This window comes from Conger conger, chromosome 18, assembly GCF_963514075.1.
Source record: "Conger conger chromosome 18, fConCon1.1, whole genome shotgun sequence".
Taxonomy (NCBI): Eukaryota; Metazoa; Chordata; class Actinopteri; order Anguilliformes; family Congridae; genus Conger; species Conger conger.
In genome coordinates, this window is record NC_083777.1 from 13,126,733 (window position 1) to 13,154,569 (window position 27,837).

The 27,837-nt window shown below is 39.1% G+C and overlaps 2 protein-coding genes across 4 annotated transcripts; one reads left to right on the plus strand and one right to left on the minus strand.

Moving 5' to 3' along the window:
- Positions 1–2,708: 2,708 nt before the first annotated feature.
- smndc1 (survival motor neuron domain containing 1) lies at positions 2,709–9,008 on the minus strand. Of its 2 annotated transcripts, none has more exons than XM_061228654.1 (6): positions 8,870–9,008; positions 7,824–7,943; positions 6,381–6,523; positions 5,651–5,809; positions 4,774–4,927; positions 2,709–4,128 (listed from the first exon to the last, which is right to left on the minus strand). In XM_061228654.1, exons 2-6 carry the CDS (start codon positions 7,941–7,943, stop codon positions 3,991–3,993), a joined length of 714 nt encoding a protein of 237 aa, XP_061084638.1. In that variant the 5' UTR covers positions 8,870–9,008; the 3' UTR covers positions 2,709–3,990. The 2 variants fall into 2 exon arrangements, with proteins under 2 accessions (XP_061084638.1, XP_061084639.1); XM_061228655.1 differs by lacking the exon at positions 8,870–9,008 and adding an exon at positions 8,031–8,338.
- Positions 8,513–27,723, plus strand: LOC133118554 (dual specificity protein phosphatase 5-like). Of its 2 annotated transcripts, none has more exons than XM_061228653.1 (4): positions 8,513–8,713; positions 22,213–22,331; positions 25,061–25,280; positions 27,037–27,723. In XM_061228653.1, exons 2-4 carry the CDS (start codon positions 22,290–22,292, stop codon positions 27,426–27,428), a joined length of 654 nt encoding a protein of 217 aa, XP_061084637.1. In that variant the 5' UTR covers positions 8,513–8,713; positions 22,213–22,289; the 3' UTR covers positions 27,429–27,723. The 2 variants fall into 2 exon arrangements, with proteins under 2 accessions (XP_061084637.1, XP_061084636.1); XM_061228652.1 differs by lacking the exon at positions 8,513–8,713 and adding an exon at positions 19,360–19,862.
- The last annotated feature ends 114 nt before the right edge of the window (positions 27,724–27,837 follow it).

Consider the following 27,837-nt stretch of genomic DNA (forward strand, 5'->3'; position numbering starts at 1 on the left):
CAGCTGTGTTAAGTGTGTGTACCATTTCAGTTTGTCCTCCAAGTTATAATGCAGTCAGGCTCACTCACAATACTGAACACAGATATTAAATGGTACCATTACTACATTTTATACAAGGTATTTTTAGAAGAAAATGCCAAACGTGTAAATCTTTTAGATGTGCAAAACAACCTGGAAGTATAGTCAGGGAATGTGACTTTGTATAGATATTAATAGATAAATTATACATGAAAGCCACTTATTTTCTTTGGTGCATTTGTGTGTCATTAAACAAGCATCAATAGTAATAGATTTAATGTTTTAACACTGTTGAATCTTTGAAGAGGAGGGTTTAATATATTCTTATGCTGTTGAGAGGAGGGGGTTTGCCTGCCTGGCGTTGACTGTAGAAAATCTGTAAAGAACATACTAAAATGGTAATCACTGCTCCCACTCAAGCAAGCCATGGGGCTCAGTGTGAAAACACCATCTGTGGCTCACCCTTGCTTTACTGCTGACACTGTAATCAACAGTGTGCTTCGACGCTGCTGTGTTTCAGCTCCACTTAAAGAGACAACGCAGGGCAGCTTTTGTCTTTTCATTGAAAATACTTTTCATAACTTGCATCATAGTTCAACAATACAGAGACTGTGGACAGCTTCAGTAAGCCTGTGGGCCGAACCTTTGCTGATGGTGTCTACTGTTGATCAGTGGTCACCAACCCTGTTCCTGGTGGTTTTCACTCCAACCCTAACAAAGCACACCTCATTCAACAGCTTCAGATGTCATGAGCTGCTAATGAGTAGAATCAGGTGTGCCAAGTTAGGGTTGAAGAGAAAACCTTCATGAGGTTAGATCTCCAGGAACAGGGTTGGTGACCCCTGCTGTAGATCAAGGATACTCAGTCTTATCCAGAAAGATAGAGTGAGTGCAGGCTTTTGTTCCTACCAAGCAGTCACCTGATTCTACTAATCGGCCATTAAATTCTTTGCTTAGGACCTTGATTAGTAGAACCAGGTGTGTAACTGCTTGGTTCGAACAAAAAGCCTGCACCCAGGCTTGTCCTTTGTGGGTAAGATTGAATATCCCTGCTATAGATGACAAAGATTTAGCACAATGCTAGCAATCACCATTCTTCTGAAGTGGAGTAATGCTCCTTTATTGCCTTGTAGGTGCAGATCTCAGCCAGTTCTCCTTAAAACCTCATTGTTGTCTATGCAGAAGTGATACGGGTGCAATTGGTACACATGAAGCCCTTCTACACCTTGTATCTGAGGCAGGTGCCAGGAAGTGATGTCCCCAAAGGTAACTGAAACTTCAGGTGGTGGTTAAAGTACAGACTCAGATTTTATTAAAGGGTGTTTCATTTTGTTTCCACCATGCAGAAATTGCAGCACTTTTTGTACACTTTTCTCTCCATTTCAAGGTGCCATGACATTTGAGGCGAATGGCTTTATGCGTCTTTCTGATTAGTCAGGTGTGCTGAATCTTAGTGCAGGTATAAGAGCTTTATCTAGTCTTGAATCTATGCTTTTGATTGCCATTGGCATTTGTAAGACCAGACTAAGTCAAGGAAGGCATTATGAGGCTGTGAGATGAGGAAAAAAACAGACATTGGCCAAAGCTTAGGCTTTCTAAAATCAACTGTTTGGAACGTCATTAAGAAGAGAGCACTGGTGATTGCAGTAATTGTCTTGGGCCTTGTATAGCCTTGTAGGCTATTGAAGATAGAAATCCTCACCATAATGAAAAACCCCCAAAAACCTCCTAGACACACTCTTCAGGAGGCAGAGGTAGATGTCTCGGTGACTACTGTCCACAGAAGACTTATGTTCCACCAAATATTTTATGCTACATGGTGTATTCATCTGTTTGCACTGTAGTCAATGACTTGGCAGCCATGTTCATGTAAAATTCCAGTGCAATGTGGCCTAATTAATATTTATGCCATCTAGTGGGAGAAACTGATATTTCTTTAATCCATTTCACTAAATCGAGAATGCAACTTTTGTGCCAAGTAATCTTATGAAGGACTGGAAATAAAATATGATTATTATTATTATTATTATTAACAAATAAAAAACACAGCTCATTTCCAGTCTTTAACAAAATCAGTTTTCTTCCTCTAATTAGTGGTGAATTGCTTCCAAAACCCTTAGTATTACAATAGGCCTACTCACCAATGAATGAAAACCACCTTTCTGTGATAATTATTTGAAAGGAGATCTTAAAAACGTAACTCGTCTGGAACCAAATTAGATTTCTTCTCAAGTGCTGCACAATCTGCACAATTCAGTAACAAACTGAGCTTTAGAAAACTTAGACACTATGATTAGCTGCCATAGTTGGATATGAGAGGTGTGGATTGTACTCCTGGTTCATTCCAGATACTTAATATTGCCTCACATTTAAGCCTCTTCATTCCCCTGAATTGCAACTTGAATTGAAAATAAATGTAGGCTTTGAAAGTGGACGAGGAGGCGGCGGGGGGAACAAGAGAGGAAAAAAAACGAGTGGACATGACCTTAAGTGTTCTCAATGGTAGTCACAGCCCTGGTTTGTACACCAGTGGTTTACAGTGCTTAAGTCAACCATGGCTGAAGATGGGCTCCAAACTGGAAGTGTGTTCAGTTGACTGGAAGGTGTATACCTGGAATTATGGGACCAAGACGTCTCGCATGATTAACGGCAATGTTCTTGCACCACTAGAAACATGACGGACGCCAAAATTCATGGATGTTATGCCATAACATTTATTTCATAAAAGGTAAATGTACAAAACTGAAAAGCGACATTAATTTAGTAAAAATCACAGTCCTGCAAAAGCAGGTTTGCTTTAACGTAAGCTTATTTTGCAGGTACCCCTTCACATCCCCCACAGAAAGAAAATAACAAAACATAAAAAAATGAAAATACTTAAACTCCAGTTTCATCTTCTCACATCAGAAACAAACATTTCGACAATAACTACATGATTAGCTTCAGCCTGAAAATGTGGTTCTTGCACAGATGGGCAGAGGTAACGACAATATAAAACGACTCCATTTACAGGATTTCAGAACAGCATTGTGGTACAAAAAAATAAAATAAATAAATAAATATATATATATTAAAATCAAAAACGGGACAAGGTGACTTTAAAAGGCATTCAAAATGATCCAAAATGGCAGCACTTTAATGTGCTATTATAATGCAACATTTACAATCAACTGCAACAGAAGTTTCCAGATCAAACCAAGTCTGTCTTTCAAAATGAATCCCACAGGAAATGTTTCCTTAAACCTACCAAGCATGCACTAAACCAGTGGCCCTTCCGAGTTGGATACAGAGCTCTTGGTATGTCCAAAATAACGCATTCCCTTTTCATTTCTACATAGGATCGTCCTTCGTGCCATTTAAGCAAAGCTAATCTTACTGAATTCTTATGTTGTGTTTTGTCTTTTCTCTTCTCCTAGTAGACACAAAAACACCTTGACCTAAGTCCACAGGAAGCAAATGAACATCACTGCAATAATATTAAAGACTGTCTACTGGCAGTTAGGAGGATAACACAGACCTGTTTCACACTGAAGCCGATCACATTTTAAATATCATAATTTAAATGAAACTATAATGAGATGTACCAGGAGAACAACGATCGTAAAGAATTCAGGTCTGAATTCAATTATTTGCATTGCTTTTCTCATCTTTGGGCATTTTACAGAGACCAGGCTGTTATGTTTAATAAGTCTGAACACTACTATCAAATATAGAACTGGTGTAGCTTTTTGTTTTTAACTGTGTTGAATTTATGCTACGTGGGGACTGCAGCTTTAAAATGCCAGCACAACTCAAAGTACCAAAAGTTGATTCTTAAGTGCGTAAGCAATTCTTTATTATTTTCCCCCTTTAGAGAACTATTTCATAGAAACACACAGCTTGGCAAGTTGTGACCCTGCTAATACAACCCAACGAGTACATCAAAACATTATCAGCTAAAAAAATGAAACAAAAAAGATAAATAAATAGCTGCTATTGTGGCATCAAATGCCGAACGTTGTATTTGGATGTGTCCTGGTACTGTGTCATGGGCTTGTCTGCGATTCCACACGTTCCCACGCCAACCTTTCCATTCACGCTCTCTGGCGATGCAAATATGCTTCTCTTTACCTGAAAGAGGAAGGAGAAAACGTTGTTTTCACAATGTTTAAGTCTTCATAGTGTACCACTGCTCTGTGCCACCTGAAAGTGGGGGTGAAAATGTATAAGAGTATAACGCGTATTGCTAAATAGGGCTAAAAATGTTTTTTTTTTTTTATTCAATTCCATACATAATAGCCGTAAACATGGCTGGTGACTGTTCGCTTTGCTTATCTGCCACTGTTTTGCTACTGTACAACCAGTGAATTTGAGAGAACCAACTGTGGCCCAAAGGCTTTGTGACCCAGTCCTGACCTGGCTACACGCATGTCTTAGCAGCTAACGATACTATGCTAGAACTGAAACTATATAGGAAAAGTCAATGTCCAACAAGTTTCACAAAGTGCAGCTACTAGGTGCCATGATGTCAAGTTGCATGAATGCCCAACATAGTCTGGTATTGAACCCGGATTGTGCCAGTTCTGGCTATGGCCACTAGCCCCATCAGGCAAGGCAGAGTTTTCCCACAGTTTGGAGATTATTGTTGACCAGCATGATAAAATGATTTATACATTAGCAAGCTCCCAGTTTGTCAAGTCATTGTGTATCAAATGAAAGATTGCAGGGGAGGCAGGGATTGGGGAGTGCTCGGTGCAGTGTAGGCGGAGCTCGGACCTGTCCTTTCTTGTTCTTCGAGTACGCTTTGTTGTTAAACTGCTGCCATTTTGATTTCTGGTCCTCCCGCTCCTGTTCAAGCTCCTTCATCCTCTGCACCTTCTTCTGGGCTTTCTTCTTCTTATACTCCCTCTGTTCTGCGATCTGCTCCTTCCTGTAGACACACATTTAGAGCAGTTCCCTCTCACTACACCAACTACTGCAATCATCCTCAGGGTTAGTGTTTGGTCAGGTCTGTGGCCAGCCAGCGCATGGGGACTCGAAGGAAAAAGATTTGGTTTAGGACTAGATTTAGCCTTAGGGTCAGGTCTGTGGCCAGCCAGCACATGGAGACTCCTAGGGTTTGGGTTAGTTTCAGGACTAGGGTTAGGGTTCGCTTTTGTGAGACTTTGTGAGACTCAGTGAAAGGGTTAGGTCAGGGTTAGGGTGAGCTTTGTGAGACTCAGTGAATGGGTTAGGTTAAGGATTCGGGTTAGGGTTAGGCTCAGCTTTGTGAGACGCAGTGAAAGGGTTAGGGTGAGCTTTGTGAGACTCAGTGAAAGGGTCAAGTTCAGAATTAGGGCTAGGCTCAGCTTTGTGAAACTCAGTGAAAGGGTTAGGTTCAGGACCAGGGTTAGTGTCAGCTTTGTGAAATTCAGTGAAAGGGTTAGGTTCAGGATTAGGGCTAGGCTCAGCTTTGTGAGACTCGTAGTGAAAGGGTTAGGTTCAGGATTAAAGTTAGGCTCAGCTTTGTGAAACTCAGTGAATGGGTTAAGTTCATGATTAGGGCTAGGCTCAGCATTGTGAGACTCAGTGAAAGGGTTAGGTTTAGCTTTGTGAGACTCAGTAAAAGGGTTAGACTCAGCTTTGTGAAACTCAAAGTGAAAGGTCCTCTCACCTGGATTTGGACTTGCTCCCGTCCTCGTCCGAGCGCTTGCCCTCCTCCACGGGCTTGAGGTTGGGCAGGGGGACGACCTCCGCGTTGCCGTAACCCATGAAGGTGATGGCCGCCGTGCCGTTCTCCTCGTCGATCTCCTCGATCTCGGCTTCATACAACCTGCCAATCAATCACGTCTGTAAGCAGGTGAGTACAGGTTTGGCATACAGGCCCTACACAACACAATAGTAAGAGAGATATTCCTTCTGCAATCGCCATGTATGCAAATATATAAACATGGCAAGCTCTTCAGTTAAAACTGTATGCATGTATCCACTTTTTAAAAAGCAGTGGTGTAGTCCTTATAAGAGCAGACAAGCAACATGAATTTCAGGGCAAATAAATTATCTGAAATATTATAACTCCACAACCTTTAGTTTACATTTAGCTTTTCAAGTGTCACAGTTTTTAGGCCATTAATACTAATGCAAAAATTCTAAAAAAAAATTAAATGAAAGGCAGTGGTGGAGTCAATTGAAGGGCCAATTTCTATTTGTTTTAATATTGGGGAAAAACTCCATGATCTTTACATTTTGCTTTTGAAATTTCAATGAACTGAGGCCATTTTAGGCTAAAACACTTTGCCTCTAAATTAAACCACAGCGCAACGCGAGCTACTGCTCAGGAAACAATAGCCTTCTTACTATTGCGGGGAGACTGAGCAGACAGGAATGAGATGAAGCACACTTACTGTCCGTCCTCGTTCCACACCGACATGCAGCGGTTCCCCACTTTCCACGAGTGGCTCGGGGGGGCCGCGGCAGAGCTGTCCGAGCTGGCGGGGGCCACCGAGGGCTGGCTCGACAGGAGGTCCTTCGTCAGCTCGATGACTTCCTGCAAGATAAACGCCGCCACGCCGCGTCCGTGGTTATTCAACAAGGATCGTATTCAAACTTTTAAAGGTCCCATATTGCGGGAAAATTACATTTAATAAGGAGTTGAACATGCTCTAAAAACACTGTGAAGGTATCAAAATGCACAGTCACCAAATAAATCCACACAATTTATTAAGTATTAAGAAGCTGTGCTTTTAAATGAGCCGTTTGGAATTTGTAACATCACAACTATACACTAATTTGCATATTGCTGCCTTCAGCACGGCCCAACTTGTAGCCTGAAGAAATCAAAGCACTCAGCACAGACGCAGTTCAGTTCCTTAGAGCTACCCAGCCGATCAGAACAGAGGTTTATTGATATATAAAGACACATCCACTAAAACAACCTTTTCTTGGTAATGCTCACGAGAGGCACTCTAGAATGGACATTTAAAGGTAAATTGTTTCAAAATATAAAGTTGATGGCCTGACACTCTGTACAACATTGTATAAATGGAAAATAATTCAAGCTGAAAATTGGTTCTAATTGCCAAAGCCAGCGTTTCAACTCAGCGTTAACAGAGAAGGGAGAGGGATTAAACAGTGTTGTGGTTTGAAGGTGTTTGTTGCTGCTATTCCTCTCCTGACAATTATAAGTCCGAAATTACCTATTGTACCTTTAAAACTGGAAAGAGATTGTTTTTGGTACTTAAAACCACACAACGGATATGGATATCAGGACCTAAAATAAAACACTGGAAAGGTGTACAATGTGTCTGAAACAGCTGACATATTGTATACACATTCTTTACAACTTGTATGGAACGTGTACATTAAATAGTAGGCAAGTCAGCTGTTTCGGACATGACCCAGGTCTTCGTCTGCTAGTAACAGTGCTAGTTAATCGATCTAGGCTACAAGACCGTAGTCTGCACTTGAGGCGAGCATCTTTATAGACTGGGCCCCTGTAGAGACCAGTGTTGCCATATGTCACACAGTAGTAATGCAGCTACAGTTTGGTTGTGAATAGATTGCCATTTCCTTAAAATGTTTTCAATAGACCAAGCATTAAAAATTATGCGGCAATGGCGGTGATGTAGCATAACGGTTAGGGAACAGGGCTTGCTTGTAGGTTAGATTCCCAGCCGAGGCACTGCCATTGTGCCCTTGAGAAAGGTCCCTAAGCAGAACAGCTAAATATGCAGCGGTGTAAACGGAGCGCATATGAAAAGAATGCAAGCTAAAATCACTGTGGATAAGAGCATCTGCTAAATGACTGTAATGTAATGATCCGTTTGGCGATATCTGTAGCATCTTACCTGCAAGTCTTTCTGCAGTTTGAGCAGGTCCTCATTTTCTTGGTCGGAGGATAACGCCGCTTCCACTTGCTGCAGCTGGGCTTTGTAGCTGGATAACTGTTTCATTAGATCATCCGACATCTGCAAACACAAATTGCTCAGGGCTTTCAAGGACAGCTCAGGGCTTTCAAGGACAGCTTCGTCTCACATCAGCACACGGTTCCTTACCGTTACAGTATTTATAGGCAGACTAAGTTACTTCACAAACTCAGAAAGTCAGTCACGGATCGCTGATCGCAAACACAATGAGCAAGACTTTTCAGAAACGCCTCCGGAAGCAGTGCGCAGTGGTTATGATGTTACTGTAAGTTACGTTACAACAGAATCACGACGGAATAATGTTAGCTGATCTCAGGTAGTGTCAGATTTGCATTGTTACACAACAGTTTTCAAATATTGCGCCAGCGTTTCTCGTTAAGCTAATGTTACAGAGCCAAGTAGCTAATTCATGGACTTCACAGTGCTGAAGCTAAACAGTGTCACAAGCTGAAAGCCAAACACTGGTTGCCTAACAACGATATCCAAAATAACAGGGGCTGACTTCATCTCAATTGATTCTCGATGTAATTAGCGAACTAGTTATTAGCGGCAATTACCTATTGATGCATTTGCAATTTCCAATTGGAAGCCATGAGCACAATCAGCGGAGAGCACTGCGGATCAGCAGCAGTGTAAGCTAATCATGCAAGCAATCTAGCCAGCTGATTACCAAGGTAAACGGCGTGTGGAACTGCGAGGGAGCAAACGTCAGCTTGTTTGCTCGCTAGTTTACGATACATATGTCATTTCCTGATTGAGGCCAGATTAGCTGGCCATCTGCTTTTGGAGACAGAACGACTGACATGATCAGGGTAAGTTTTCTAGTAATATAGCTAGCTAGCTAACTAGGCTACAGGCCTTCTGTCATTAGCCAACCATAGAAAACCTTACTTAATTTATCTTACAAACACACTTTTCATATTTTAGTGCACATGCAATGTTCGATAAACGATTAGTATTGGACGTACCTTTATGTATTCGAAGTTGTTAAATTTATTACCAAATATGAAGCTATATATTTCGACTTTGTTCTTTCCCAGTTTGGTTTTCAGTAGCTAATTTATCGTCTTTTCTTCACCCCGGATGAATTCTCGCTTAACGTGCAAGCCTCTCGCGAGATTGATTTCTTACGTTATCCTTTAATGTTATATGGACTGCATAATTTGTTTCTTTTTGTATTTTACATAACGGCTGTTTCTGAATCAGTGGACGATTTTATTCGATAACTCTTTGTACACGGATTAGGTTCTGTCCTGATCCTGGATCAGATAATGGATTCAGAAACACGCATTTCCTTTTTAAGCAACCTTTAAGATAAATCCATGAGGGGGAGCTAGTGCTTTAACATAATAAGGGCATTAGTGTTTACTTGGAAATTGTGGAATTATAACTTGTAAAACCACACTTCTAAATGGGCTGTAAATTCTGAGATTCATATCGAGATGTTGACCGTAAATTATTTAAATGCATACGTAAAATGTTGGGCCAGTATTTTTAAAATTCATTCATTATGCAAGACCTGATAGAACATGTGCAGTGTTAGATTTCAAGCTCGGTGCCCAAGACCCAGTTTTATAAGTAGTCAATGCAAGAAAATCAGTCATTTGAATGAAAAATACAAGTTCGGATATCCAAGAATTGAAGTGACAAACTAAGGGATTTAAGGGTACACAATATTATTGGCTCTCCTTTTTTAAAGAGGAACAGACAGACACATTATTGTTTTTTTTAAATATATTTTTATTCAAAGGCCCAAGGAAGCTGTGTGTGAATCATAAAGCATAACACAAAGATGAAGAGTTTAGAATCTTTCCCATTTAGAGTCATCTTGATGAGTTTGGAGCAAGAACTGGGAACTGAAAACAGAAATGATTACTGAAATGATGACAAAATCATGTGAACACGATCATGCCAACAAAATATCCACAAAGGATAAATGTAATAATCAAAAAATGAAGCCATGGCACTTTTACTTTAATATGCTGATATTACTGTTTTTTCAGTCTCGTCTAGTTTGTAGTGTCCAACACCCTTGCCATCAGTTTGTTTTATATTTTTCAGCACGATTGAAATATCTTGATGATAAAAAGACCATTTGCTGTCTAGACAATAACTGCACCTACACATTCTCAACTAAAATCAGATTCTGAGTTTGGCAGTTTCACGACTGACATTGCCGTTATTGGCTGTTAGCCCTCTGTCGTGACACTTGATGCGCATGGGTCATGTGTGCTCTTGTGGTTACTGTCGCTAACCACACAGCAGACAGTGGTTCACACTGGTGTCAAAGGGAGTGACTCACTCTTTCTGTTTGCCGTGTGACAGGGTGTGTCATCTGTCCCTTTCGAGGAGCCTCAGTCTACATTCATACTCTCCTCCTCGTTTCAAGCTCACACACTATCTTCTTTGGCTGTCTGTTGTATGCCTCACTTAAGCCTATTTTATATCACATGTTGCTAATAATTTGTGAAGAATACTAAAAATTGGAATGTCCAATAATATTTGTGGGCCTGTCCCTGATTCTGTTGCTCTTGGTAGGCTGAAGGCTGTGTCATCCAAAATGGCTGTGTCCTCCTGCTTGCTACACACTGCGGGTACCCCATTGGTCAGAGTCGTTCTTGCCTGATGAAACCGGGCGAACCTCACAGACCAATGGCCTCCTTTCCTGGGTGACCCTCCGGCCAATAACATGTCACTCTGAGACTCCCATCAACAGTTGGCGCTGACAGGGTCAGGACAGCCTACATATTAACAATACTATTTGTATCTGTTGGGTGTTGAAATGTTACTGAATAATACAAAAAGAAAAAAGTCAGAACTCACAATATTTTTTCTGAAAACACTGTGTACAAAGACGAGTTTTGGCATCTACACTGGATGTGTAAGTGTCCAATTAATAACATCACATGACCTGAATTCCTGATATCAAAACCGAAATTGATACCAATTATCAATCAATATTTCACATGATCTACATTCATCATTCAACATTTAATAGAATATAGTTATAGCAAATCGATCTATTCATTTTTTTTCTTCAATGTTTTTAATTGGAATGCTGCTTTCAAAATAAATTAAATAAAAAAACATTATTTAGTATTTTGTTTTTATTTTATTATTTCAGTTGTTTTTCATTAAGTTTTATTGAACAATCTGATATTTTTGCGAGCTCTTAGAACTGGAATTAGGTATTGCAGTTTAAATTAGGGTTTGGCTATGGTTGGGGTTAGGAAAACGGTAAGTGTTTAGGTTGATGCAGGTTCATGGTTGTGGAGCTACAGAAAAGGCCAGGACATGGGTTTGTCTTTGATTTTGAATGGGCCAATGTTTTTCAGTAGTTGGATGTAACATTATAGCCACATACAGTATATGAATATATTTTCATTGCAATGCTGTTTTCAAAATACATTCAATCGACACATTTTGCATTTCAATCCACAATATTTTATTTGACGTGTTCTCTTTTTTTTTTTTTTTTTCATCAATTTTAATTGTAAAATCTGATATTAGCAAGCTCCGAGGGCTAGAATTAGGTTCCACATTTCAAATTAGGGTTTGGTTAGGGTTAGGAACACAGTAGCCTACCTGAACAATTATATAAACACACATGTTGGGACCCACCAAAGTGGAGAGCAAATTGTTCTGTTCTTTTTTTATTATTACTTAGCTGTATGGAAGGTGCTATGCAAATAAGGTCCTTTGATATTATATTATGATAACAAATATACACGTTTCGATTATATAATCCATTAGAGATGGATTTTCATACAGGACCCAGCATTATAGGCCTGGCCTGGTTCCCTGCCTGGGTCATCTAAAAATGGCATCCTTTACTTGATATTCTGAGAAGGACTGAATTAAACATTGCTTTCACAACAACATTGCTCTGCCCAGGGGCTATTTTCACCTGCTCTGAAAATTGTCAAGATAGGTCAAATGACCCATTATCCCCATTGTAACATCATTAGATACATACTATGTTCTAAGAAAAGGAAAGGTTTGCTGGGCAGTTGCAATTTCACCACCCACACCTTCTGTGTGTAACCTGCAGGATGTAGAGGTCAGGTCACCCTGATTAAAAGACAAGCGGCATAACACGTATGAATGACTCTATCACTTGTGTAAGAGGGTTCTGTTGCACCACTGCCGGTTCCATTAAGGCTGTTCAGTGAGGGTCCTTTCTGTCACAATGCCCATCAGTCATTATCCTACGTGGGACCGGCAGATATGGCCCCATATGGAGTGGGTTTTGTGTCATCTTGTCTTCCGACAGCCAGGGGAAAATGTGGACCTTTTGTAGCCCGCCATTGTGAATCGCAGTCGTGCAGAGTCCGCCGGTAGATTGCCTGGAAACAGCGAGCTGTCTGACGTAACTGCTCGCGCATCGGGACCGTAATGTGACGTCACTTTCTCCTGCCAGGCAGAAATTCATCCTACTTTTTCCATAATGGTGGTTACGTCTGGAAAATTACAGTTACAGTTCAAGATAAAACGCACTTGGGACATTGCTGCCTGTTTGTCACTGACTATAGCTTGTTTGCTGTTGCTGCACTCTGTCTGTAAAGACCTGACATTTCCAATGGTGTAGCTACGTTTTCAGAAAGAACGTAAACTTCCACTCAAGGCATGCTGGAAGCACATGAGAGAAATGCGTTGGAAAGTGCCTCTCTTTCTTTGTAGCTGGTTTACTCCCATGAGACATTCACCCATCGAGCTGGAATTAGAACATGCTGAAGGACAGGAGCTCATTCTTGGTTGGGGGCCTGTCCTAAAGTGAAGGGTTGTACTCCTCTGGAGCTCAGAGCTGAAAGACTGGTGTGTGATGTGAGTCACTGATGCTGCTAATCATTTCTGGGCACTTGTGAGCTGTGGAAATAAGCGGACGCGCATTGCATCCTGTGCAAATGGCTGTGCGTCACGAGTCTCTCACCACGTCACACGCAACACACACCCGCTCCCGCTTGCTGATTCACACCTCATTCAAATCACATAGGTGTGTTGGTTCATTATTCTGCAGTAGCAGCAGCAGTAGTAATAATATCAGTAGTAGCACTAGTATTAGTATTAGTATTAGTAGCAGTAGCAGTAGCAGTAGCAGTATTGACATTAAGATTATTGGCATAGCACAATAGTATTTTACTGAATTTAATTTTTCAATTTTTAATGTTTCAAGTTTTACAAATAAAAATCTACTAATCACTTCCTCGTGTGCTGTTTCTGTTTTATGAAATAAATCTGCAGAGCCTGTAGGTGGGGAGTGAGTAAGCGGGTTGAGGAAGTGATTGTTCACTGCTGGTGAAATCTGCCTGGTCGTGAGGACACATTACATTACATGGCAATTAGCAGACGGTCTTATCCAGAGATTTCTGGGCACTTGTGGACACGGTTGAGTATAGCTTCCCTCTCAGCTTTGGGGCTGCCTTGTAATTTCAGATCTTTTTAATTATACATTTTAAAATGTGAATGTATCCTGTTTATTAATAAAGTTAATTTCAGCCAATCTATCTTTAAAGTGCTGCTGCTGCAAATGAACATTCCTTTATTTGCCTGGGAGTTGTTTTTTGGGAGTGTTGTTTCTGTTTTCTTTGGGGGGGGGGGTTTGCATATTATTTTAGTTGTTGTTTTTGCATATTATTTTTGAGCTCCCCTCCCTTCTGTGCTTAATGTGAGCACGAGTGACAACAAAATGGCTGCAGGTTATTGTGATATCTGACCCAGCCAATCACCTGTTATCTGTTCTCTCAAGTACGTGCAAATCAAGTGGTTAAGGACGAGAGGGCGATGACTCAGTTTTGATGCTCTGAGCAAACACACCCTGAACACACCCCTTCAATAATTCAACCCCAGCTCCTGAGAGAGAGGCCGGGGTATGGTCCAGGGGATCCGTCTCCTCCCACTCAATCGCTATACACTTCTTTCCCTCTCGTGTTGCACTACATCACACACAGAAAAAGCTGTACCTTGCCATACCCGCACATGAACACTTTGGAGCGATTGTATAGTATAGTCTTTAGGCACGTTTAAGCCTTCATGTTATGTTTGGGGACTTTTTGACCCCATTAAGTGTTTCACATCTCACTTTTTAAAAATCGTTACACTGCATGCTTTTTCTCATTTTTTATTTGCTGGTATTAAATGGTAAACATGAAATTATTGTGACATAATTGGATATTTTCCTGTAAAAGCCCTGTAAAACATTGCATCCAAATGTGTTGTGTGGGGTTAGCCTTACGCTCTGGATCTATATAAAATGTAAGAAAGTATACATACATTTATTTTTTAACTCTTTCTGGAGGATTATTTCTGGTGGTACTTCCCCATGCAGATGTTCCTCACGGATTTTTGTCATAAAAAAAAGTATGTCATAAATTCGGTACATAATATGAGGGTTAAATAGAAACGGGTTTACTACCTGCTTTCACAAAAGATTTGCACTTCTGTTTTGCAGTTCAGATGAAACTAAAGTCTCAAGCATTTCCTTGTAGTGCCTTCAATCAGTATAGCGTGTGAAAGGTTACTACCATGATAACACATTGGCAAAATTTTCATAATTTTCATCTTTGGGCGTTTCGACTTTATTTATTCAACACTCACAATGGATTTTATTTGTTCATTCTTTATATGACTGGATATTTTAGCCTCCAACATTTGCTGGAAGTGTGCATTGATTCACTGCTGAACATCAGCTCATACATCCAAAATATGAGGGTTTTTTTGTGTTCTTTGTGAAACCTCTAAAACTGTGGGGGAGGCCAGCTTTCCTGTCCTTGAGGAAGTAGGAAGGCCTGACGCGGTACGCCGGAATGCTGAGAACAGGAAGGACTGCCGGTCGACACGGAAACCACATGCTCAGTCAGCTGAGGCCTCTCCACTGCTGGGGCCAGCGTGTCCTAGAGCTCACTTCCTGTGTGTGAGTGGAGTGCCGTTTACTGATGGCGTAACTTCTATTACAGTGTTGCACTGCGTGAACACTGCAGATATGGAAGTGCTGTGGCTACATTACACTTATTTTTGTTTTGCTGCTTTTGCTTTAAGAAAACAAACATGGGTGTCTTGGTGGCGCAGCCTGTAGAGCACTGACCGCATGCTCATTGCGAGCCGTGACATCGGCGGTTCGAATCCGACCGTCTGACATTTTTGTTGCATGTCTTTCCCTCTCTCTCGCTCCCATTCTTCCTGTCTCTCTATACTATGCTGTCCAATAAAGCTGAAAAGGGCCGAAAAAATATCTTTAAAAAGAAAAAAGAAAAGAAACACTCTAAACAAGTGGTGTGGCAGGACAATGTTGTATTCTGAAAACGAGAGAAATATCCAGCTACCAGCTACTGGCAAAGCTGAAAATGGCTTCCATGTCAACTGTATATTGGAGCCAGCATTAGCAGGACTCTCTTACTTAAATAATCATTTTAGTTCATGACTAATACTGCGAATTAGTCCAATTTATACTCTGGTTTTGGCATTGAGTGAATAAGGGAATTGTATATAAATATTCAAAAGATCACCACATCCAGCAATTGATCTCTGCAGATAATGTAAGCTATTCTGCAAAAACACTAGAGTGTTTAATTAAAAAGATTTACAATACAATAACACTATTGTTTTCAGTGTTATGTGAATTATGAATAAACTAAATAAATAGTTAAAGAGGGAGTGTTATGTGGGATGATGTATGTTAAGTCCCATCTAGCCCATGACCTAAATCACACTGTGTAAATTGCAGTGAATTCCTGAGAGATTAGTCCTACCGTTTCATTATTTCATAACAGCAGGTCAGTGGGTTGAGAACAAGTTATTTTTAAAGTACATTTGATTTCAGTGACATGTTTTTGCCATCTTTACTTTTACATTAAGACCAAATGAACCACCACTAATACAGGTCATTTGGAACCTTAACTGCTATCTTTGATGTAGGAAATACTCAACATTTCTGCGGTTAATCAGTAAATACTCAATGGTTAAAACATGGACTCAATTAGCATGTATGGTGCACAGAAGCGCACAAGGATTCCTGTTGATCTTGCTTGCTTGTGACTTGCTTGCTTATGGTTTTATCCAAAGATGTCAGTTAAAGTAAAGTGTGGTAAGAAAAGAGTTCAATGTAAACGGCCAAGCTATTACTGTTGAACTACCTGTTCTCATCACTCATTGGTTGGTGAATATTTGGCTGAATTTATACATGGGAAAATTGTGCAGTTGCCTGTATAGTGTTTAAGTTCCCTGTAAAAATGCTTCAGACACATAGATTGCAATGGAATATAATGCAATACTTTTGTTTGTATAAGCACTGCATAATATTTTTATTGTAAAACACTAACCTTCAATGATTACACATTAAATGGTAATTGTTTGGGAATGATAAAAGTGGATTCACTTTATATACATTTCAGTTGAATAATTTGGAGTCAAATGTATTTTTTTCTGGGTTTGACTGTAAAGCCTTGATCAAGACCCACCTCTTCAGACTCGACCATGTCATTTTAGATATTTTCTTTTGGGGATAATGGTATAAGTTTGGCTAAACACTTTTTTCAATTGCTTTGATACAATATACATAAACCAAAAATCACTTGATCACTGAACCAAATCACTTGTTCACAGTGATTCAATTTAACTTTCAAAGTATTAGCATTTCAAAATGAAATACACACATTACATTTGAAAATACTGTCTTTTCATTCATTACAATGCATCTAACTACCAATGTATCCAACTACTCAAAATGATAAGTAACTGTAACATTACTCCTAAAACATAGTTTTATGGAAACAGATTACTTCCAACAACATTCCATGTTTAGATCATGAATGTTTTAGGATACATAAATTGATTGACACCAATTACTTCGGAACTGGATCAATTTTACCATATTATCATTTAATGTAATATTGCATCACCATCCTCCATCACTGGGGTTTTCAACCTTTTTTGACATGCACGTTTGAGCTGGTGGTCAAATGACTGATGATTGAGTTTACATAGTGTTACGAGCAGGAGTAAGGATGTGTATGCACCTGCAACAACATAGTGACAACATGGAGCAGTCAGAGGATCCATGTTAGAATCAAGAATCAAGCAGTGAGAGGAGGAGGAGGAAGAGGAGGAAGAGGTGGTCAATGGAATGGCAGACGACAAGTACTCCTTCAGAGAGGTGGCCTTGTTTCTTGTCTTAGAGGTGGGGGGATTGTCCTTGTAGAGGACAGTGTCTTTTACTGCAGTTCAGGATTTTTTCTCACTTTGTACCTATAATTTTGTTGCTATGATTACAGTTTGTTTTACAATTGCTAAACTTGCAGGTTGACCAGCACTAGAATTGTTTGTGTCAATCTAAAAAATGATCTAAAAAACACTAACAACCAGTGGCATTACGGTCAGTGCTCCATTTTCTGTTGGTGATTTTCATATTGGACTGTAGAAATGTATAGTTTTTGGTGGTTAAGCCTGATTTTTTGAAATCAGGCTCCACACAGTGCTCTTGTGCTGACTGTGGAAAGTTCTAAAAAGTTTGTTTGCAGTTGTAAAACAACTGTGAAACAAACCCACAGCATGTAATAATTTTATAAATATTTTTTACAGTATTCTGATTTTTCTATTTATGATTCCACTCTCTTCTATTGTTTCCACTATTCTCTTTATTTAGAACCACAAAAAGATATTGAAACATGTAAGTATTTTTTCATGCGATAGTAAAGTATTATAAACAATGAATCAATAGGCATCTTTTGTGTAGGCGAACTAAACAATTTAGTAGAGTATTTCATGAAAAATTAGGAATTTGAACCAATGAGTTTGGAAGTGCAAGATTTCTTCAAAAATATCATTGCACAATGCATGTTTTGAACAGGCAAATGGGTGTTACAATTGAGTGCTCACCATTTTGAGTGTTGTGTCTAAGATTTTGAAAATTGAGCACAAGCTTGTGAGATTATTGATTGTAAAAAAAAAACTAAAAAAAAACTAAAACATAGCTGGAGCTGGTCAAACCATGTTAAGTATGGAACAGGTCTAACTGGTCAACCAGCGACCAGCTGTTTCAAAACCTAACTTGAGCAGTTTCTTTCAGCAGGTTGATGTTCTCCACATCAGCGAAATGATTGAAATGCAATTTTTGCCACCTTGTCATACAGAATACATTGTATTTACGCAACTTTACTTTAAATGTAAATAAGAGTGATGGGCGGAAAGGTTGGTAGTTTGTTTTAATGACCTCAGTTAAAATTTAACACTGGTGATGTAGCTATATGACGTGTTGGAACTGATGCTCCCTTCCACGAGAGGCCAGTGGAAAATGTGTGCAACATCAGCCCACCCTTCTGTGATGTCACAGACACAACCCCGCCCACATGTCTGTCTCTCAATCCTTCCAAATGCAAAACCTGCCAGAAGAAGTGGTTTCCTGTACAACACACCAGAAGAAGAAAACACATGCCACCTGCGACTTGATCTTTCGCATTATAAATAAACGGCTGGTTTAAAAGGCATACAGTGGAGACCGGAGATGGTTGCCTGCACGTTGTATAATAGTCATTTCAACACTAGTGCAACCGTTTAAGTCTTAGGTAATAGTATGTATACCTTTTATCCTCTTGCATTACTAGGAGAAAAAGTTATAAACTCACAAAGACAACCTGTCACTTGTCACAAAAAATTTGACATTAAAAATTACATGTGACAACCAACCCCAAAGTAAATGTCACAAGTATCCCCAACAGTGCATTTTTGCTGGAATTGTAGCTACTGACCACATGTTGTAGCCTCACAAAAGAAAAACGTATATAAATGATAGCCCTCCTTTCATAGTTTTCAATGTTGATAATTGTTTGCAGATGAATTAATCGCATAGAAGTATAGAAAAAGAACATCAATCAGTTGAAATGTTACTTTTTGACCTGAAACATTCCCCCCAACCATTTCCGGTCTCCCCTACAGTCTTGTAGCTGACTCAAAGTGCAATGCATCATGTAGGCAAAGCCTATTGCCTCATTATCAGATTATGACAGACCACATTAACAGAACAGAGGCTAATAATGGGAACAGACCAAAGTTCACATCAGTTGCATCCCTGTTAAGAAGGGTTTCCTTATTGTTGTTCTTATTGTAGCCAGTTATAATATTATATAAAGTCATGCATGAAGGATTAGAAGTGAACTCTAGTGCCAATCTATAAATCACATATTTACAATAATTCCAACTACTTTACGTTGATAATACGGATATATTTCGGCAATGGAAATATGCAAATATAGAAAATAACTACAGCGTAACGTACTGTAGCTTATGTTTACATCACTTACAGATTCATCTCCTCCGCTGAATAAAGAGACACAACAACACGCAACAATATGGGCGGTCCTATCTAAATCGTACAGAGCCGGTGTCCATATTTGGCTCGTGACGCCACAATCCGGTCGTTCATTCATATAAAGTAGTTTCGGTGGAATCCCACAGAGGAAACGTAAGCAACGACGCACGGAGGAGTCACTATCACTATCTATTCGTTGTAAACTCCGCGTCGTTGGTGTGATTCAATTCTGAATACCATTTATTCGCTTTCACTAGGCTAACATATATCCCAGTGAACGTTTCTCATGACAAGCAGCATGAAGGTTTTAAGCATAGACAGCAGACGTCTTAAGAAAATAATAAGGAAAGAATGTGGAAACTGTCTCATAGTGGATTGCCGACCGTATTTTTCTTTCTTGGACTCAAGCATAAAAGGCTCCGTCAATGCAAACTTGAACTCGGTTATTCTCCGGAGATCTCGAGGTGGTCCAGTGCCTCTAAAATATATTACACCGGACGAGAAATCCCAGTCTCGGCTTCGAGACGGTAGCATCTCGACTGTTGTGGCTTTGGACAACAGTACGCTCCATTGGCAAAAAGTAAAAAAGGACAGTATTGCCCAGATTGTTATCAGTACATTCGCACATCTAGCAAGTGGACCTAAAATCTGTTTTCTGAAAGGTAAGACACAGAATGACAAATTTAATTGAGACAACTGTGTTGACAATCCAACCGAGTTTATACAAGCGTATAAGCGTATGATATCGTTATTGTGGCTAATGCTGCATGATGTTTTTAATAATTTGGGATTCAAGTTGTAAATAATGAATAAGAAAGCTGATACTTATAACTGTACTTTGGTCTCAAGTGGTCAACTCGCTATTTTTGTGACAGGACAGTGTAACTATTGTGTGCGTAATGGCTCTTTAAATGTAAATACTGTATTAAGTAAGCTAGGCTATTTCTCTGTAATGCTAACAGTTAAAATAAAATTCTATGCGTGTTTTTCTAATCTAGTTAGGCCTACATTTGGTCTTGTAGCAATTTCATGAGAAAAATACACTGCTCTACCCATATGTATTGCGAGATGCGACGTGGTATTTCGAGATTAACTAAAATCGCGCAGCAACGTCGAATTCAGTGTAAATTAGTCAGACCTTAATAAGTCATCACTCAGTCGCTAGTACGCAGGTTAACGGTTTGGTTTCTTCCTCTGTGTTTAACTGGAAAAATGTAAACACACTGGATTAATTTGAATCTGTAGCAGTCTTTCCTTAAACGATGTATTATTAATTAAAGTAAGCCTATCTGTAGGCCAATGTGTAAGGTAAGGACATTAAGGACGAACAATTATTTCCGAAAACGGATTTATGTCATTGAATATACTTGTTTATAAGTATATTGAACAGGCATGGGCATTGGACAGAACAATGTCTCATAGCTCACTCTGTTGAGAATTCGATTCGTCTTTGTTGGTTAACAATATTTATCTGCATTTAAATCCAATTAATAATTTCAGTCCTTTATGAAGAAACACGTTGTTTATAATATGTTTGCGCAGAGAAGCTAAAAAACATTCATTTTTGCCATGTCTTTTCTTTGGTTCGCTAAAACGACTGACATCAATATTGCCATTTTGTCCTGTTGATTAAGGTCACAGAGCAAGTACGTGAAGACTATCACGTCCTGATCATGATTTAAACATAGATACTAACATTAAGCTAAACAACTTCACTTCTTTCAAGGTGATCAGGGCACAAGCTGACATGCAACGGAATAAATGGGGAAATAACAATCAGAAGTAGCTGAGAGCTCATATGGGGGAAAAAAACTAAACAAAAAAAAACATTATTATTATTATTATTATTTGGTTGATAAAAGGAATTTCAAGCAATTGACATCAAGCTGTAAGAAATGTCACAACCAATAATGCAACTGTATGAATGTTTTGTCTGTACTCTTGAAATATTGAAATAAAGTGAGTTTCTGTAAATGTGTTGTAAGCAGCCATGGGATCATTCATTACATTATTGTTGAACATTAAGCCATGGTCTGTGGAAATGCAACATTCTTTCTCACAGCTCCAGTTTGGTAGACCGATAATTGTGCTGCCAACCATTTTGCCTAAAAATAACACAACAGATATAAGTGAAACACTTTATATATAGACACATATTCTCTCTTTTAACCCACTGAGACCCTGTATCCTCAAACAAGGACATTACTGCACTTTTTGGCTTCCCTGAGCTGTATACATTCTGGGGCATTCAATTAAAATTAAATACAAAATATATTTGAAGATATCGTGACTGCAACATGTTTTCATCATCCAAAACACATCCAAAAAAGTCAAATACTTTTAACATACTATCCTCTTAAAAGTTTCAATATGGTGACCAGAGTCTGAGAAAAGGATAATATAAATCAATAATAATAAAAATACCTATTATTATATCGACACACAATGTATTATGTTGCCTTCTACGCTATATGTTATCAGAACAATTGTGTAATGTGTAAAGTGTAATGATGACAAAAATGCTTAAAAAATAATTGAAGCACACCACAATATTATTCAAGATACTACAGAGGTATTGCACATTGAAAGTTAATTTATTTGGCATCTATGCCACAAAATGCCAGCCATATTGAGAATGATAAATTGGAACATAGTTACAGAAATGTGCTGAATTTCAGTGTTAAAAACATAGCGTGTGACAAACACATTATATAAACAACTCACTAGATAGAAAACCTATCAAATGTCCAATTTCTTTAAGACACAGATGTAGTATATAATATAATAGGCATGTCTTCAGTATATCACTGCTTCACATTATAGGCAATCATGTATTTTCTATACCCACTATGGGAGTGCATATGACATCTGTTACATGTGTACTGTTGTTTGAAGTGATATTTTCCTCTGATTATTCAGGCTTGCTTGGTTATTAAAAGTATAATGAAAGTATAACATATATTATATCTGATTTTTACACATGATACATACATATACTTTTTTTCTTGACAGGCGGATATGAATACTTCCATTCTCAGTACCCCGAGCTTTGCACTGAGCGAAAAACTATCCCACAGGGCGAAACTGAGATGCAGAAGCTGGTCTCATACCACAAACCCGATTACGATCAGGTATGTACGGGGAAAGGGTAACTCACTCCCAGTCTCAGCCCACATTCAGAATGAGCTCCTTTTCTCTCCTTTTGGTATCATTTTTTATTCTGAGAGTATACTAGTAGCTATTAACTTTTAAATACCATTTTTCCTTCAAACTAAAGAGGTTGGTACATTTGATGTATCAATCAAATAAAGGTGATAGCTGTCAACTGGTGAGCCTCATTCAAACGTGAGCACTTGTTCATAATGAAAAGCAATCAAAAACAAGTACCTGATCATTATTGCACAAGTATGTTTTTCTGCCTCGTGTGTTAATAGCTGCCTGAAAAGCCCAAATTGCTTGGGCTTGCTTCACACTGAAGGCTAAAAATAGAGTGTTTACTGCTCTAATTTACATAACTACCTCACAGGAAATCCTTTGCATTTGATTTCTTGTGCAATCATTATATGCCTACTAAAAATCCCAGTTACTATAAATAGGATTTGAATATTCTCAGGGACTCTCTCCTCTAATGAGGGCAAGGATATAAAGGTCATCTGTCTGTGGGTATTTGCTACATAAACATGGATTAAGAAATACAGAACTAATTTGGTGTACAGTTATTCAGTTTGATCCAATTGTATTTATATCACACTTTTTACAGAGACAATGTAAACAGGATGCTTTAAAGGAAAATTTGGTAACACACAGCCAGAACCCTCCCCAACAAAAATCCACTAGTGAGGTCAAAAAATAAAACTCCCGAGTGGGAAGAAATAAAATGTGAAACAATGGTGAGAAAAAAACTTCCTGGTGGAAGAAATCTCAGGAGGAACCGAGCTAACAGGAAGAGCCCATTCTCCATTCTGTCACATTCATGTGTCACGCTGTATTAATATCCATCTAATTCCTCAAAAAAGCTACAGTGTAGTCTGTATGTATTTGGACAGTGGCACATTTTTTTTTGGCTCTGAACTGCACGTTGGATTTGAAATAGAACAATGACCGCGAGGTTAAAGCGCAGACTGTCAGCTTTAATTTATGGGTATCCAATGATCAAAACTATTTAGTAAAGATTGTGGGGGAGTCAGTTGTAGTACATTTATTTTTATGTACTGTTTTGCTTTAGTAAACTCCAACTTCTGTTTTTGAAGCTTATCATTGGTTTACATCTTGCAGTAAACCTTCTGTTATGCTGGTGTAGTCTTCTCTTTGTTTTAGTCTTTGACACATCTAGTCCTACATCCTGGAGAGTGTTCTTGATCTGTTCAACCGTTGAAAAAAGGTTTTTCTTCACAGCTAAAAGTTTTATTTGGTCATCCACTACTGTGGTCTTCCGTGGTCTGTCAGATTGTTTGCTATTTGTGAGCTCACTAGTGTATTCTTGCTTCTTAGCAATGTAACAAACATTTTGACACACCCAATGTTTTGGCTATGTCTATGACGATGTCTATGACTGATTTAGGCTCAGTTTTCAGGCTCCTGATGGTCTGCTTTTCTGATGGTCACATGACCTCTCATGTTGAGAGACAACAGCAACAGACTCCAAATGCAAATGCCACACCTTTAAACAGCTCTAGACCTAATATTGGAATTTTTGTGCATTAAATAGTGATGACTAACACACAGCTGGCCTAGAAACAGCTGAGCAGCCAATTGTCCAGGTACTTTTGGTTCCTCAAAATGGGAGGACTCTCTATAAGGGCTACAATTCCAATATGGTTCACTTAATATGGATGTGAATGCACACAAATCTGACAGCCTGTACTTTAACCTCATATTCTTTGTTTCATTTACAATCCACTGTGCCAGTACAGAGCCATAACAACAAAAATTGTCTCACTGTCCAAATATTTACAACGTACTGTATATGAATACACCACAACTGCCATTTTACACTGATGCACTAGGTGATGACTAAGGCCTACATCTTGCTTAAACATATTAATAAATACATGTGTTTCGTCTTGGCCTCAGCATTTTAATGGGTCAATGTAAAATTTAACAGACCATCCATAACATATTAGTGAGTCACTGTAGTGAGTGTATGCGATGGCACCATGTAGACCCACTAATTCTGAATTCACACAGGAAGCGAATATGCAGGATTATAAATGGACTAATACTTAGTGGCTTACCAGGGCTGTCTAGGCCAGTCTCCGAAATCCGTATGACGTAAGCTGTGGACAAGCTACAATTGTTTCTCTGGGGGTTAGCTCAGTATAGCAGTTGAGAGCCTGATGCCATATCAGAGTGAGTCATTTCATATGGTGAAATCTATCAGTCACAGCTGTATCTCTTTACAAATAGTGAGATCAATGCTGAGGCATTATTCATTTCTTCGTCATGGAAGTGTTGAATTTGATAACGAGGTCGTTCACATTTACCGGTCTGCTATTTACATGTGAACTCTGATATAATCCATTACATGTGCAGTTGCAACATTTGTGACATTTTTTTCTCTGAGGTATTTAGAGTGCTGTTAAAAAAAGTGGTACCAGATTTGGAGAACTACCGCGGTTAAATCGAGTCACTAAGACTGCTCCGCAGTGGCGTGACCAGTCAAATATCTATCAAAGACTATAATCTATATCTGTATATCTATCCAGCTGCTACAAAAGAAAATAAAAAAAACAGACTAACTTTCAACAGTGATATATTGTTGTTTTCATGTAGGTTTGTGCATCTTTTCACATAAGAGATGAAATATAACACAGCCCTTTTGCCAATTTGTTGTTGCTAAACTTTAGTTTTTTGTTCCTAGGGAAAACCCGTAGAGATCCTGCCCTTCCTGTACCTCGGCAGTGCCTACCACGCTTCCAGGGAGGACTATCTCAGTGACCTTCAGATCACGGCCTTGCTCAACATCTCCCGCAGAGACACGCAGCACTCCAGAGGCCACTTTCGGTACAAATGGATCCCCGTGGAGGACAGCCACCGCACTGACATCAGCTCCCACTTCCAGGAGGCCGTCGATTTTATCGGTAAGCGCTTTCTCAGCGACGACATTAGCCTTCGAGGGATTAGGAACAGAAGGCCTTGGGAGGACACACACCCAACTGTCGAATGCAATCAATCTTAGTTTTGGAAACATTCCAGCGGGAAGATATTTATTGTGCTATTTATTTATTTATTTATTATTTATTGTGGGGCTACAGGATTAGGGTATGCTTTTTACAGAAACTTTAAATGTTCTACAATTCACCAGTAGTTCAACAGTATGACAGAAAATGTACTGTAAGTGAATAATTGGTAGTACACATTGTTCAATTAACAGTGCTACTTTCTGTCAAATAAATACATAACTTGATCTGAATACATTTATTGTAAATGCAACTTATATGCTAAATTAGTACCGTGACAAGTATTTTCTATGGGGGTTGATGGAATGAAAATTAAACAGATTTCTTTATCTGCCAGCAGTCAATTAAAGAATGATATACTAATTTTAGCAGGCTTAAAAAATAAATAAATAAATGATATATATTTGTAAGGGAAATGCTAATATTTCTTGGCACCTGTCTTCCAAAAAGCCTGAAGTGGATATGTTTAATTGCCATCGTTCAAAATGGAGTCTCGCCCTTCCACCTTTAAAAGACACACAATGAAGCTGCTACTAGCTTTTAGCCTCATTGCTCAGGCATAGCTGAAGTCAATGAGTTGTCCCAGTTAGTGATAGGCACGGAAGCAGCTGTTTATCTGCTGAAGTTGTGCAGAGCTCAGGCCATTTACAAAAACATAGTCAGAATAAAAACATCAACAACCTCATTTGCTCAGACTAATAGCGTGGCACAGAAAGCCCACAAGCTGTTTCATCCACAGCTGAGAGGTGCGTCAGGATTCCATTGTAGGTGGAAACGCAGTGGAAACACACACAGAGGAGGCCTTGTAATGGAAAATTATGCCTCAGGCGCAGGGGAGTAGATCTGTCAGTAGCACTGATTGGCAGCAGTGCTGGTGTGCTATAATACATACAAATTTTAAAACATTACATATTTTATTCAAGAAGACATTGCCTCCTTCTTCTGCCACCCACATCCTTTTATTAAATAATATAAAATAAAAATTATATTCTTGTGTCACTGGTGATTTTCTGGTGAAATAGGAATGTCTCATTGAGATAAAGAATCTTGGGTCAAAAATCTGTCCAAGAGGCATCAGATTTTTTAAAGCATGTACATACAAAAAAGAAAATGCATACATACAGTACTACGTACATACAAGTAAAAACCATCAAGCATGGGGAGTAATTAATGGGTATTAACACAAACGGGTATTCAACATTTACTAATACCCACGTGTTCTAACATCCGTGGTTGATGCTTCGTTGTGTTCATTTTCTCTAGAGAATAATCAATATGCCAAATGTGAACAAAATGCTGAAAAAAGCGTTGACTTAAATGTATAAAGTGGACAGATGGGCTCACTATGGCTGAATCATTATCTGAAATTAAGAATATCTACATCACCACCCTATGACTTACTCCTCAACAATGATAATACTAATATTGTGAAAATATGGCAAAGGTTTAAGTGAAGTGTCTTGTCCTGATTAAGACGGAGGCCATTCTTTGATCAAGGCAGGAATCCAATCCCCCATTTACCATATCAATGTTATTTTTAGTATCATCGTACATGAGCTGTTTTTTCAGAAAGGTTACCACCAAATATAAAGCACATATTCATTCTTTTGTCTAAAGAAGAAAATTAAGTAATTGCTGTGATTGTTTTGTCTTTCAGACTGTATTGGAAAATCTGGGGGGAAAGTGCTGGTTCACTGCGAAGCGGGCATCTCCAGATCTCCCACCATATGCATGGCCTATATGATGAAAACCAAAGGGCTTCAGCTGGAAGAGGCCTTCGATTTCATCAAGCAACGAAGGCCACTCATCTCCCCAAACTTCAGCTTCATGGGTCAGCTGCTTCAGCTCGAATCTGAGCTCCTCCCGTCTGTAACTCTGACTACTACTGCCCCCTGCAGTCAGGAAAGAATATCGCCGTGCGCTGAAACCTTCCCTCTCAGCAGTACGTACGAGGCCGTGTTCAGCTTCCCCACCTCGTTTCTGACTCCCGTGTCAATTCAGTCCCAGGTGCACCAGTTGAGTTTATGCCCGATAACAGCAGTGCCTTAAATTCAATGCTGAGGGTGTGCAAGATGAGAGACCGAAAATTCCAATAAAAATGTACAAGCAACATTTGACAAAGGAATGATGGACATTTTTATCTTTCTTGTTTAATGATGAAATTACTACAGACACCATTTTTCTATCTTTGTAGTAAACCAACCACGACAAATAGATTGATATAACTGCCTTACCTTGAAGTGATCTTTGTTCACAGTGAGTAGTGCATTATAAATGGGCTTATTCAATTTTTCAAGCCCTGAAAGTTAGTGGAAATAATAATAAAGACTTTTACTAAATGTGACTTTGTGGTTGATTTTGATTTTTCCTGAAGCAAAGATTAGTTACATGTTCCAAAAGTTATGGACTGATTTTGTAATATTGTGGGAATTATGGGATATAGCCAATATATATGGTA